Raw genomic sequence first — 13,869 nt, forward strand, 5'->3', positions numbered from 1 at the left:
GTTGATGCCAATTTGTACACATTCCATCGATTGTAGGTCGAGTAAATAATAAATTAGTGAGGCACTCTCCCTAGTGGGGTAAAAATAGATACTTTACTCTATTATTCTGCTTCGTTATCTGATGCTGTTTGAACGTTTGATCAAATTACAAATATTCTAGTATACCTTTTTTTCGAATATTCTAGTATACCTTTTTTCGAACACAGGCGCTAGTATGGATTTATATCCCTTAACATCTTGGGGCCCCTTGCCCAGGCCCAGAGGGCCCATGCGTAAAGTAGGAGTTCAGTAGGACAGGCACGTAAATCATTAAAAACACCTTTTCCACCAAAGCTGTTTGAAAAGCAAGAGAACAAGATGATGACAGAACTGAAGCAGCATCAATGCGGCTTCGTGAAACCAAAAGCCAAACTAAGAAGTCTAGTTAATTGAACAATTATTTAGTATATGAATGTAATTATAATTGAATTAAATATATAATATGTACATAGAACAGACGTTCAAGTATGCCAGAACAATACGCAACAATTCGTGTCGTCTAATCAAATTGCATTCAAATAAATGTATTCGTACAGTAGATAGAAATGAATAACAAAATTTTCATTCTGATGCGCATAAATCCCTAGCTAGCAGAAAGAAGCCATTTTCTACGAACAGGACAGACCCAAGAAGGTCGCGAAACAGTAAAATAGTGAAAAACATTTATTGCCATATAAGATTTTTATATTATATATTATACAAAACAATCAAACATTCCTCCAAATCACAACATCTAACAGAAAAGCGTATTATTCAAGCTCACATGATTAAACTCCGGTGACCTCTTCTATCCAGTTACGAATCAGTGGGAAAGCAACCCGTGCGAAAACTCCCGGAGTAACTCCTTGACAGGCAGGGGTACCCCACGAAACAATACCAATCTGGCGTCCGCCGGTAACCAGAGGACCTCCGCTATCACCGTTACAGGCATCCCGACCTTGTTCACTTGCGCATAACATGCTGAAAAAAAAACCATAGGATTTGTTTAAACTTGACAAACATTGAATTAAATAGCTATTTACTCGTCGGTAACCCATCCAGCCGGCCACTGTGCTGCACAGGTAACCTGGTCAATAACCGGAATGTTTACCGCTTGTAATATCGCGGGTAGTGATCCAGGCACGCTCTGTGGATTAAATTAAAATTATTAAGCTCACAAACAGAAAACAATAATATTAGAAGGCTTACGGTAAGACCCCAACCAGATACGACAGCACGGGTACCTCCGGGATAATAGGTCTCCGCTGGAACTAATTCGATTGGTGTGATATTTGGTCCTTCCAAAAGTTCAACGGTGCGCAGAAGAGAAACATCATTTTCCAAATTGGCATCGTTGTACTGAGGATGGTTTACAATCAGGTCAACGTCAAAAATTATGCCTCCTTCTAGACGATTGTTGGTTCCTCCACGTAGTGTAATCTAAAATAATGATATCGAATACTATAACAAACTTCACCACTAAGCTAACAGAAATTCGACAGCTTACAATGGAAACATTCGGTAACGGGAAAGTACAATGAGCAGCCGACAGTGCCCAACGATTCGAGATAACCGAAGCTCCACAGGATAGAGATCCTGAACGGCGCAAAGACAACTGGTACGGGAAGTCTTCGATATCCACATCAATTCCGCCAACAACACGTCCTTTGTATGGCTGCCTTGGAATGCGCTTCGCCAAATAGTATGCATCGGGCATTCGTTTATTGTAACGTAACCAAAGATCTTCCTCGGGTCCGGCAGCTACGGCTGCTAAACAGAGAGCTAACACTGCGAGTACCTTCATCTTGCACTGAATTGCTTCGCCGAACGATAGTCCTCTAGGATGTGTTCTGCAGTCATTTATAGAAGATTCGTTTCTTCACGATGGGGTGCACGGTGGTGTGGTGCACTATGAAAATTCAGCGTTCGATATAGCAGGTGCAATGGATATTTTGATATAGATGAAAATCGTAGCTCGTGTAGCATGTTAATACTAAGACCCACTTCCAGTTCGAAATGTAGTACCAAAATCGTATATTCTGAAAGATAATGTTTCAGTTTTTGGTTAGACAGCCTGAATAATCTACAGGTATTGTGTACGGGATCTCCGGTTTAATACTTGATAAGACCTGGTGTAGTATATTGGTGACGTTTTGATATCAGCTGAATTGCCTTGGGGAATCCACTCTGCAGTATATGAGAATCCAGTTTAAAGCCAGATTATCAGTAGCTGGGTTTTTGAAGATAAGTGCGCAAGCGGAATTTCCCTGATAATGATAGTATACTAAGTGGAATGATCAATACGCTTTAATAAGGGATTGCAGCATAGAGTTTCCCAAAATATTCATTTAGGCATATGTTTAAAGTTTCATTAAAATCTATGCGGCGTTAAGCGCCGTACTACCAGGCGAGCTGCAGAGAAAGTGGCGAAGGATCAACAAAGCTATCAGCCGATCAGAAGGTTGCCGTGAAACAACAAATCGGGTTTGGGGAAAATTTCCCCGCCGGTGAACTCTTCGCCGTAGTAGGCTAGATCCACCACCGGGGACTAGTTGAGTAGTACGCAACGCAGCACCGGGTTCGGGTCATTGAGGCGCCAACGGACCGTACACCAAGCTCCACCCGAATCGCCAGACCGACCTGGACATCTTATCAGGTAGTTTGTGAGTAGGCTAGATCCACTGCTGGGAACTAGATCCAGTTGACCGCGTCAAACAGCCAGCAGCGAGTCGTTGGGGCGCCAGTTATCCGGAAGCTACGCTCCACCTGGAATCACTGGACAGACCTCGGCATCTACTGGCTGGCCCGTTGAGTAGGCTGGGTCCACCGCCGGGGGCTAGATCGAGTAGATCGGGACGAACCAGAGAGCTAAATGGATTACGAAAACAAGCACCGGGATCTGGATAAATCCACCGTGTGAATACTTCCCAGTGTTCACAAGCTCCCATCTCATGCCTCACCGTTCGCCTATTGATGATCTATTGGTACTTCTGCCTTCTATAGTAGTAGCGAAATGAGAGGGTGTGAGCGAGCCTTATTCTAGAGTAAACTAAATTCCTGTCGCCAGGGATGTAATGCACCTCCGAGCAAATAAAGAGAAGAATAAAAAACGATTTTTGCACTTTTCATGCGAACCACCGCTCTTCTCTTTCACAATAAACCTCTTCACTGCGATGTGTGTTGCTCCCATACGTGCATTCTACTCCATGGCTGCACGCCTCAAAGAGTAGAAATAAAGAGGCTCTTTAGTGTGAATCTTGATCCCACGCGCACAGAAGCAGAGAAGGAAACCAAAAAACATTTTTAAAACGTTCTCCCGATCAAACTTTATCTGAATTTTAGTTTGACTCGGCTTCCTACCTGCTTGTCAGTGAGGGGAGCCACAAAAAAGTGGCTCTTCAAGGTGACTCTTTGAATGAAATTGTGCAGCAGTGTTTTTGTGCTGCTCTATTTTTCATCGGTGTATTTCGCTCTTTGTGGCTTATTGTGTGAGCAAATAACAAGCCTGCCTGAAGAGCGCAAAACCTATAACTAAATTAGTTATGGAATTTGCGTTTCAACTTCGTCTCATCAGAATCCGACACTAACTTAGTGACATGACTAAGCTAGCACCGGATTGACGCTAGCTCCAAAAACGAAAACACTATTTGTGTTTCTGAGAAAACCCCTAGTACTGCGTGATGTCCCGTGTTTTCATTTTTTTGGGCACTAGCTTAGTCCTTCAAATGTTTCAATTTTCGATATTTTGGACCATTTGTGGTTGTCTTGATTAAATAATAGAATCTGCAATTCCAAATCCGGTTTCATCGAAGTACGATTCGCACGAAATCAAGCAAAAGGTGCGTTCTGGTCATCAAACTGAGTTAGAAAGGATCTTCCTATACTGGATACCGGTGAGACCGTTTAATGTACCTTTTCCAAATATTTTAAATATCATGGCATTATGGCCTGCATAGAACAATAACATTTTTCTACCTTTTGATATCTTCGTCATCTATAAAAACTGTTTCGGTTCCGAGCATTTTCTTTAAGTAGATGATATGACTATTATGAAATAAAAACGCTTGTACGGACGTGGCCAGGTGTTTGAAGTTGACCGGGTCTACGTCATTGTAGATCGTAGCGAGGTCTGATATGGCAATGGATATAGAGTTAAGCCATGTCAAGTGATCCTCGAATTTTTCGCAAAATCACCGATCTTCATGAGGTATATTTTATTGTATAGGGATTATGGTGAATAGCTTTTGGTGTAAATATTTCATCAAAATTCCTTTTTTTCTCTAAGATATTAACCCTTAAACTTTATTGCATGATAAAATTGTAAATTTTATATCTCCAAAACTACTGAAGATAATTCAATGAATTTTTGCACACTTATGGAATGATATTTGCACTATCATATAAAAATGTTTTTACTTTATAATTGTGTGAATAACGGTACTTTGCATCTATTTAAAATTTTCAATTGTATTTTTTCTTGTGTTCTTGACGCTAAAAATTTTCAAAATGTATGTCAAATTATGCGGCAATCCTTCACCTTCAATAATCTGTATTGATAATTTTTTATTTTTGTTTCTATCGAGAGTTATGGAGGATTTTGTAACAGTGCGCTCTTTCAATGCACGGCCCACTTTGATGCAGCCCGTGAGAGCGTTCATATTAGCAACGTCGCACGTCGCTACGTCAGAATGCGCATCGCGTTTTAAGTGCGCATCGCATGACTAAAAAAACCACATCTCTCGATTAGCGCAAAAGGGAAAACTTTTCTATACGGATTATCAAAGGTTATTTTTTTCCGGATAGTTTAAGACGCTTTAAATTTGTTTGACCGAAGTGCGCAAAAAAAATCACAGTTTAATATTTTTTTAATTATTATAATTTAACGTTACTAACAATTACCATCTTCAAAAACACATTTGTTAGTCAAAATACATCTACGTTATATCCAAATTTATTTTTAGTCTACAACATTAATATATTTTATTTCACTTTTTTTTTCACCGAGTGATATTACCTTTAAACAACGATGTGTCTTTTGAAAAAAGTCTGTTGTTCAATCGCATCGATGTTGGAGTTTTTTTATCACTATTGCTTCTGATAATTCTGTTAATTGGTGGTTCTCCAAGTTCTGGTAAGATATTATTTACTTTATCGAATCTCAATTAATCATCAACGATCTTTATTTCAAAATCATCGTTACAGTTTTCCGAATATTCCTGCTCCATTACTTTGGCAAACACATTGTCTTTCGTTTATGTCCATATTTATTTTCGTTGTATTTTTTGCGCCCATTACGACATATGCTACACATGTGTTGACCAATATAATTTTTAAATTTATCACTCCATATGGATGCCCCAAAAACCAGATACGACTAACACATTTATGAATTTTTTTTTATTAGAATACATCATTCGTGTGATCGACCCATATTTATAACATAAAACAATCGAATGTTTTTTTTGAGCAAATATTGTCTATCTTGAGATAATATAGCATTTCGTCAAGTTGTATATGGGAAACACTCGAGTGCAATCGAAACAAAAATAAACGTCAAAACGTTTTCTCACTCGCACTGATGCAAATTAAATGAGCGAGTAATTTAACGCACGACCCGATGGCGCATGTCTGAAAAGTCGCAATGTGGATTTAAGAAAAGATTCGCAATATGCCGTGCTACCTCTCAGACAGAACCAACTGAAAATAAAACGTGGTGAAGTATGTCAATTTGCGAAAAATATGTTGTTACCGTAACGTAGCATAGTTTTTCAAGATGTGTGAATTGTAGGATTAAAATGAAATAACTTAGTGTAGGAGCAACGGTCAATTTAAAGTGGACGGTCGGTAAAGAAGAGATGTGGATCAGATAGCAGGATTTGGGTGAAAAATGCAGTGGATTGGCGGAAAATGGAACGGAAAGAGTGAGAGAGATAGTGAGCGGGAGTTGGAGTTGGCTAGGAGGCTACGATAAGAGAAGGCGATGAGATAGTTGGGTTTGGACAGTAGAGAGTGTAAGACGTTTTCGTGGTGCCATCGCTACGGCCCTCGCGAGATAAGTAGAGTTGAAACAAACACTGTGAACGGGAAAGTTACCCCCGCTGCGTCCATTTCCAAATTGGGTCGCCGTGTTTCTCAAAAGGTAACGGCTCAACTTAAAGGACCCCGTCGCAGGACACGATTATATCGTGCATTCCGGCACTTTCGCCTGCTAAACGTAAAGGACGACAAGACCAGCGCGCCCAGAGGTAGAACCACCCGTTTCTCGTGGTCCCGGATCCAGTCAATCGAAATCCCCGTGGCTCTCCCGGCCTCGTAACGTCCAAAACATAGCTCGATTTACCTGCCTGCCGCACGTGTCTCCATGCTCATCGTCGCTCGCTGCCTGCCGCCATCGAAACCTGTCCCGCCATCGTCACCACCGCCCCCGAACCAGAAGAATTTTTTTAGAAAAGGTAGGAAGTTTGTACGTTATTTAGGACCGTCACACATCCGAAAGCTCTCCTATTTCCACAACGCCCTGGGACTCGGAACCAAAGAGGCCTTGAGTGCCCACTCCAGGACTCCCATACCAGGAGTCGGAGCTTAGGCAAGCCCCCATCTGGGACTTTGCATTTTCCGAGGCGAGAGCCGTATAATGTCAACGCAGGTTAAAACATACCCACCGCTCAACTTTGCTCATGGGCTGGGAACATCCGAGCGCGCGCTGAACAATACAATAACGCTAAAGAGCATGCAAATTACTCAGAAAACATTCACTTTCAATTATCCATAAACAAAAGCTTGTCTTTTTGCCAATTTTGAACATGAAATACGCTCCTTCAAAGCGATGCGCATTAGGACGTTGCGACGTGCGGTGTTGCTAATATTGAAGGTAAAAGATTGCCTCATAATTTGACATACGTTTTGAAAATTTTTAGCATGAAGAACACAAGAAAAAATGCAATTGAAAATTTTAAATAGATGCAAAGTACCGTTATTCACACAATTATAAAGTAAAAACATTTTTATATGATAGTGCAAATATCATTCCATAAGTGTGCAAAAATTCATTGAATTATCTTCAGTAGTTTTTGAGATATAAAATTTTCAATTTTATCATGCAATAAAGTTTAAGGGTTAATATCTTAAAGAAGAAAAGGAATTTTAACGAAATATTTATACCAAAAGCTATTGACGGATTTTTCTGGGCAAAATGTGTTACATCCCAGAACAATTTAAGCCCGCTGGTTGCTAAATGACTGGGCAATGCGTAATATAGACCGGTAGTTCGCCACAGTGGTCCTTAGTCTCTTGTCTAGTAACTCCTATTCCTCCCCGCGGTACTGGCTGGGGTACGAGTAACCATAGGAAAGATCGGGTAACTAACCCTGGTTGGACCATGGTCATCTACTGACAGGAAAGGGGGGCTCCTCTTTTCGTAGAGTGAGTCCATCCGAGCGTCTGTTCCCCATGTTAGGGGCGGCTCAGAATAGCGTCTATTCTCCATTTGTGGGGCAGCTCAAAACACGTCCACGTGTCAGCGTGGGACTCTAAACAGAGCTGGCGCGATGGTCCTCCGGCGAGACAGGAGGTTGGGGAAGGCGCAACAAGCCGCCCTGGAAAACTAACTGTTACGAACAATGCAGAAAAATAAGGACTACGATTGGAAACTCGGAACATGGAACTGCAGGTCACTCTGCTTTCCAGAACGAGACAGAATGTGCAGCGATACAAACAAGCACGGACAGGCAAACCTCGGTCCTCCGGAGAAAGAAGCGCCAATAGGAGGAACGAGATCGCGAAGCGATGGAGTAACTGTACCGCGTAAACGATACACGGAGGTTCTACGAGAAGCTGAACAGTTCGCGCAAAGGTTACGTTCCGCAAGTCGATATGTGCAGGGACTTCTTACGAACGAGTGTGAGGTGATTGAGAGGTGGAAGCAGTACTATGACGAGCACCTCAACGGTAAAGCAGTAGTATGGCAACGGATCTTGGAGCAAAAGACGATAGGCTGTCGGCCTCTGATCTCCAAGAAGTCAAGGAGGAGATCGGTCGGCTGAAAAACAACAAAGCTGCCGGTGTAGATCAACTACCCAGCTAGCTATTAAAATACGGTGGTGAAACACTGGCTAGAGCGCTTTACTGGGTAATCGCCAAAATTTGGGAGGAGGAGATTCTTCCGGAGGAGTGGATGGAGGGTATCGTTTGCCCAATCTACAAAAAGGGTGACAAGTTGGATTGCTGCAATTACCGCGCGATCATACTACTTAGCACCGCCGACAAGGTCCTCTCCCAAATTCTTTGCCACCGATTGTCACCATTTGCAAGGGAGTTCATGGGGTACTACGAAGCGGGATTCATGGATTCCCGCGCCACAACGGACCAAATATTCGCGATTCGGCAGGTTCTGCAGAAGTGCCGCGAATACAACGTGCCCACACATCATTGGTTCATCGATTTCAAATCGGCGTATGACGCAATCGATCAAGATCAGCTATGGCAGATAATGAACGAGTACGGTTTTCCGGATAAGATAACACAATTAATCATAGCGACGATGGATCGGGTGATGTGCGTTATTCGAGTATCAGGGACACTCTCGTGTCCCTTTGAATCTCGAAGAGGGTTACGGCAAGGTCTATCGTGCCTGCTGTTCAACGTTGTGTTAGAAGGTGTAATAAGGAGAGCGGGGATAGACACGAGTGGCACGATCTTCAGAAAGTCCGTCCAGCTACTTGGCTTCGCCGACGACATTGACATAATGGCACAGAACTTTGAGGCGATGTCGGAAACGTACATCCGACTGAAAGGTGAAGCCAGCAGGATTGGACTTGCCATCAACGTTTCGAAGACAAAATACACGAGAAGAAGAGGTTCTCGAGACGACAATGTGAACCTCCCATCCCGAGTTCGGATTCGGACGGTGACAAAATTGAGATGGTCGACGAATTCGTGTATTTGGGCTCACTGGTAACCGCTGAAAATGATACCAGCAGAGAAATTCAGAGATGGATCTTGGCGGGAAACCGTGTCTACTTTGGACTCTGGAGGACGCTCGCCGCCGCACGAAGTTGATTATCTACAAGACGCTGATTAGACCGGTGGTCCTCTGCGGCCACGAGAGCTGGACTGTGCTCGTGGAGGACCAACGCGCCCTTGGAGTTTTCGAACGAAAGGTGTTGCGTACTATCTATGGTGGCGTGCAGATGGAAGACGGAACGTGGCGCAGGCGAATGAACCATGAGTTGCATCAGCAGCTGGAAGAACCATCCATCACGTATACCGCAAAAATAGGACGTTTGCGGTGGGCTGGACACGTCGTAAGAATGTCAGACGACGAACCAGTAAAGATGATTCTTGAGAGCGACTCTACAGGAACAAGAAGACGGGGCACACAGCGAGCACGGTGGATCGACCAGATAGAGGACGACCTGCGGACCCTTCGAAGACTGCGAGGCTGGCGACAAGCAGCAATGGACCGAGTGGAGTGGAGACGGCTTCTGCATACAGTAAGAGACAACAAGGTTCTAGCCTGAACGGTAAGGTAAGTAAAATTTTATTTGTGTTGTTCTACATGCTATTGAAGCTAATTGACCACAACATATCCATGTTGAACCAGTTTAAAGAAGTTAATTTGGGAAATAATTCCATGCGTACATAACAGTTTTGAAAGACGTCTGAAGCCGGTAATGAGAATCAAAGCGAGAGTTACCCCAAAACAGATGCCTTAATAATCTCTATAAACATCAATAAAAAAGATTTATGGGATATTCACGGAAATTAAATTTAAAAACCTGTTGTGTATCTGAAAATATTGAACGTGGTGTACACTTGACCAGTTGTATGTCTTATCGGAGTCATAAACTGGAGATCCCATCGATTACACTTTTAAGATTATTTGAGCAATCATGCAGTCTTGCGAGTACATTTCCTTACAGTAATAGCGTTTCATTTTGGATTTTGGCTACACATCTTAAAATAAACGAGTGGTTTAGTATTAAGCAATCATATAAAACATAACTGGTAACCTTATGTAATGCACAAAATTAATATACTCATGCTACATGAATATAATTATTTTACTACATTGACCAATCGAATCCATTACCTGAAACAGCTGGATGCACTAATCCACCAGACCACCATGGGGTTTACCACCGTGAATAAACGAAACTTCTATAAATAACTGTCGCACATAATCTACCAAACTGTCGTTCGGTGGAGGGATTCAGTGCAAGATGAAGATTTTCGCAGTGTTAGCTCTGTACCTGGCAGCCGTTGCTGCCGGACCCGAAGAGGACCTCTGGTTGCGGTACAACAAACGTATGCCCGATGCATACTACCTATCGAAACCTGTTCCAAAATCGCCATTCACCGGTCGCATAGTAGGAGGAGTTGAAGTCGACATCGAAGACTTCCCGTACATGCTATCTTTGCGCCGACGTAGTTTAATAGCTTGTGGAGCCTCGGTTATCTCAACTCGCTGGGCATTGTCAGCTGCGCATTGCACTTATCCACTACCGGATGTTTCAATTGTACTCAGTCGAATCGCCAATTTTGGACTATTGGTGAAGTATTTTTACTGGTTGTTTTAGATTACACTGCGCGGAGGTACCAGCAATCGTCTACAGGGAGGTGTGGTTTTCGATGTTGATCTGATCATTAATCATCCTCAGTACAACGATGCGAATTTGGCGAACGATGTTTGTGTTCTACGAACAGTTGAGCTGATGATCGGACTCTTCATCGCACCAATCGGATTAGTTCCCGCGGGCACCTATTATCCTGGGGGTACTCGAGCAGTTGTATCTGGCTGGGGTCTCACCGTAGGTATTCAAAAAAATGTAATTTTCGTAGATTTTGTAATTTTGTTTTAACAACAGAGCGTGCCTGGACCAATACCAACGCTATTACAAGCGGTAAACATTCCGGTGGTTGATCAGGAAACTTGCGCAGCACAATGGGCCGATGGACAGGTTACCGAGGAGTAAAATGCTATATTTAAGTAATTGATCAACTATAAATAAATCGTTCCATTATTTTTAGCATGTTATGCGCTAGTGAAGAAGGGCGCGATGCTTGTAGCGGCGACAGTGGAGGTCCGCTGGTTACCGGAGGACGACAAATTGGTATTGTTTCGTGGGGTACACTTGCCTGTCGAGGTTCATCGCCGGGAGTTTTCGCACGGGTTGCTTTCCCGCCGATTCGGAACTGGATAGAAGAGGTTACTGGTGTATAGTCATGTGACATTAAACATTGTGTTATTTCTGTGCAATGTTTGTTTGAAAAAATTCACAACCCTTTTGCGTTTATTGTCCCATTTCGAAAAATTCTGTATGCGTGATAACTGTTCATAATAACATTTTTTGGCAAATAAAAAGAACCATTAGCTTAGAATTCGAAAAAAAAAAGTATTTTCACGCTTATTAAATATCCTATGGAATAAATTCCCTCTTGAGCAAATGAACACTAAATAAACAAACAAAACAGTCTGCTCAGTACAAAAAAATGTCAGCTCGATTTATGATTGGTGATTCCACTGTCTTCTCACATACATAGTCAACATGGCTGTTGTAATTTAACCAATCGATGATCATCCTGCTCAGGTGCATCAGCGCGCACGCATCGATGGAATCGAATGTCTCCCGACACTGATCGCTATCGCTGATTTTTTACAGTTGCTGACCAGCGCTACCTCCGTCTTGTGGGAAGATACCTGACATCAGCCATCCAGGTTTCCACGACGCCTATTGTCTCAACATCTCCACCTCCTCAAGGGTATCGCCGGTTATCGTCAGGACAACGTCATCTGCAAAACCGACAATCTCAACTCCCCTGGGCAGTTCCAGTATTAACACTCCGTTGTACATTATATTCGAGGGCGTGTCAAATGATGGTTTTAAATTATTATTTGCTTAATTTTTTCAAAAGATTATGGTGTCTTGAAACTTAGCTTGTCTTTTTAGCAACATTATGTATTATTTAATTTTATAATATGTACATAGAACAGAAGTTGGTGACACATCGTCGCTGTTGTGCTATCTTATGACAAACGCCATTTTGGGGTAAACTGAGTTAGATATGCCACATTACTTGTCAAAAAAATCTCTACAAAGTGTCGTTTTCAGAATTTTGACATTCTGCTTGGTTTCTGAGATATAGCGCGAAACGACTGTATTTGGGATTGGCTCAAGTTATCTTGAAGTATAAGGTGTTTTATGAGTAAAACTATCTGTGAAACACAATGGCATAATCATTTTCAAAAGAAAAATTCCCAAATTGTGAGAAAAATACAGTTTAAGTTTTCAACTGGAAATATAGCATATTTGGCAACACTGTAACCAAAAATGACTATTTTTTCTAGATTCCCTGACTCATTTCCTTCAAAATGCTTCTCACCGGTTGTTTATAGACCAAATGGAGCCAAAGGTATGAATAAAAGTTAATAATTGATGATTTTTTTCTATGGAAAATTTTCCATGCACGATTATGACACGCCATGCAAATTTTGTCATCAATACACGCTTATGACACGTGTGAGTGCGACTTTTGTTTACATTTATAGTAAAAACTCGCAACATAGAAAACCGATCTTCGTAATATTTGAGAGATTAATACAGAATAGATAGAAGCATTAATTGTTTTCTTTGAATTGTTCGTACCATTTATAGGTTTCAAGATATTCAATATCAAACTTTAAAAATCGTTTTTCTCGAAATGTACAAAATGGCGCTTGTCATAAGATAGCACAACAGCGACATAGAACAGACAATCGGTGTTGACTAATCTCATGGATTTAAAACAAATATGTTCGTACAGAAGATAAAAATAAATACCTATAGTAAATTTTCCATTCTGATGCGTACACTACACATCTCTATCATCTAGTTAGCAGAAAAAAGGATAAAGTAAACTTACCACAAATATCTACAATACTAATATTAATAGCATGGTGCCACAAAATACAAAAAATGAATGTAGGGAAACGTGGGGAGACTTGATCAAGTGCAGAATTCTATTATTGACTATGACGTGTTCTATTAGGTTCAAAAAAAATGTCAAAAAAATTTATACTTGTTTCGGTCCCTTATGGAAATTTAAAAGTTTTACCTTTACAGTGTAAGCTCCATCGTTATATAAGTGTAAACTAGACTTGCCACCCACCACTCGCGTATGGCAGATACAGTTATTCAAACAGGGTTGCTATGATTAATGATAAAATCCATTTGTTTTAAAGTCATGCTGCTTCTTTAGTTTATAACTTTTCTCAGCGAATTTTAACAAACTTACAATGTTCCCCGAATATGTTCAGTAGAAGAATACATTTAATATATAGTGTTCTGATTAATTGATTGATGAGGTGATTTTTTAAGAATTTATTTACAATGTTCACCGATTTTCTATACTAATTACCATATAAACTTTAAAATTTTTGAAGGGTCTGTAGACACAAACGATCGGTACCAAAATTTGCACAATTGCTAAGGACCATAAAAGGAATCAGTAGAGCCTGGTGGAGCTAAAAGTCAAAAATTGAACCAGTCTACTTTACACATTATATCCCAATAACTTTGAAAGGGGAGTGGCTCGTTTTACGTACCAGCTGGTTAAACAATTTTTTCGTGTTCTGGAGTGGTTTTTGGGCGTGAAGTTTTTGAAAAGTTTTTTTACGTAACATCTCTGTGACAGTAAGTGGAGTACGACTGAAGAATTTCCGAATAGTGCGCAAAAACGAATTTTCGGTGATGCAAAAATGTGTAGGAGCTAGGAACGAGTTCTAGTGCTGGGGGTACCAGAATGGATTTTTTGTTGTTATGGTCATAGTTTTGGAGTCCACGGATATTTGGATATCATCTAGGATATATCGAG

The 13,869-nt window shown here is 41.3% G+C and overlaps 2 protein-coding genes across 2 annotated transcripts; one reads left to right on the forward strand and one right to left on the reverse strand.

Moving 5' to 3' along the window:
• Positions 1-696: 696 nt before the first annotated feature.
• On the reverse strand, positions 697-1,849 carry LOC131679006 (trypsin-7-like). The gene is made up of 4 exons (XM_058959517.1): positions 1,526-1,849; positions 1,228-1,458; positions 1,062-1,165; positions 697-999 (listed from the first exon to the last, which is right to left on the reverse strand). Exons 1-4 carry the CDS (start codon positions 1,820-1,822, stop codon positions 807-809), a joined length of 825 nt encoding a protein of 274 aa, XP_058815500.1. The 5' UTR covers positions 1,823-1,849; the 3' UTR covers positions 697-806.
• Positions 1,850-10,199: 8,350 nt separating this feature from the next.
• On the forward strand, positions 10,200-11,384 carry LOC131679007 (trypsin-7-like). Its single transcript, XM_058959518.1, has 4 exons — positions 10,200-10,535; positions 10,596-10,826; positions 10,884-10,987; positions 11,047-11,384. The coding sequence occupies exons 1-4, from the start codon at positions 10,239-10,241 to the stop codon at positions 11,237-11,239; spliced, it is 825 nt and encodes a 274-aa protein (XP_058815501.1). The 5' UTR covers positions 10,200-10,238; the 3' UTR covers positions 11,240-11,384.
• Positions 11,385-13,869: the final 2,485 nt, after the last annotated feature.

The sequence above is a fragment of the Topomyia yanbarensis genome, chromosome 2 (assembly GCF_030247195.1).
Source record: "Topomyia yanbarensis strain Yona2022 chromosome 2, ASM3024719v1, whole genome shotgun sequence".
Lineage (NCBI taxonomy): Eukaryota > Metazoa > Arthropoda > Insecta > Diptera > Culicidae > Topomyia > Topomyia yanbarensis.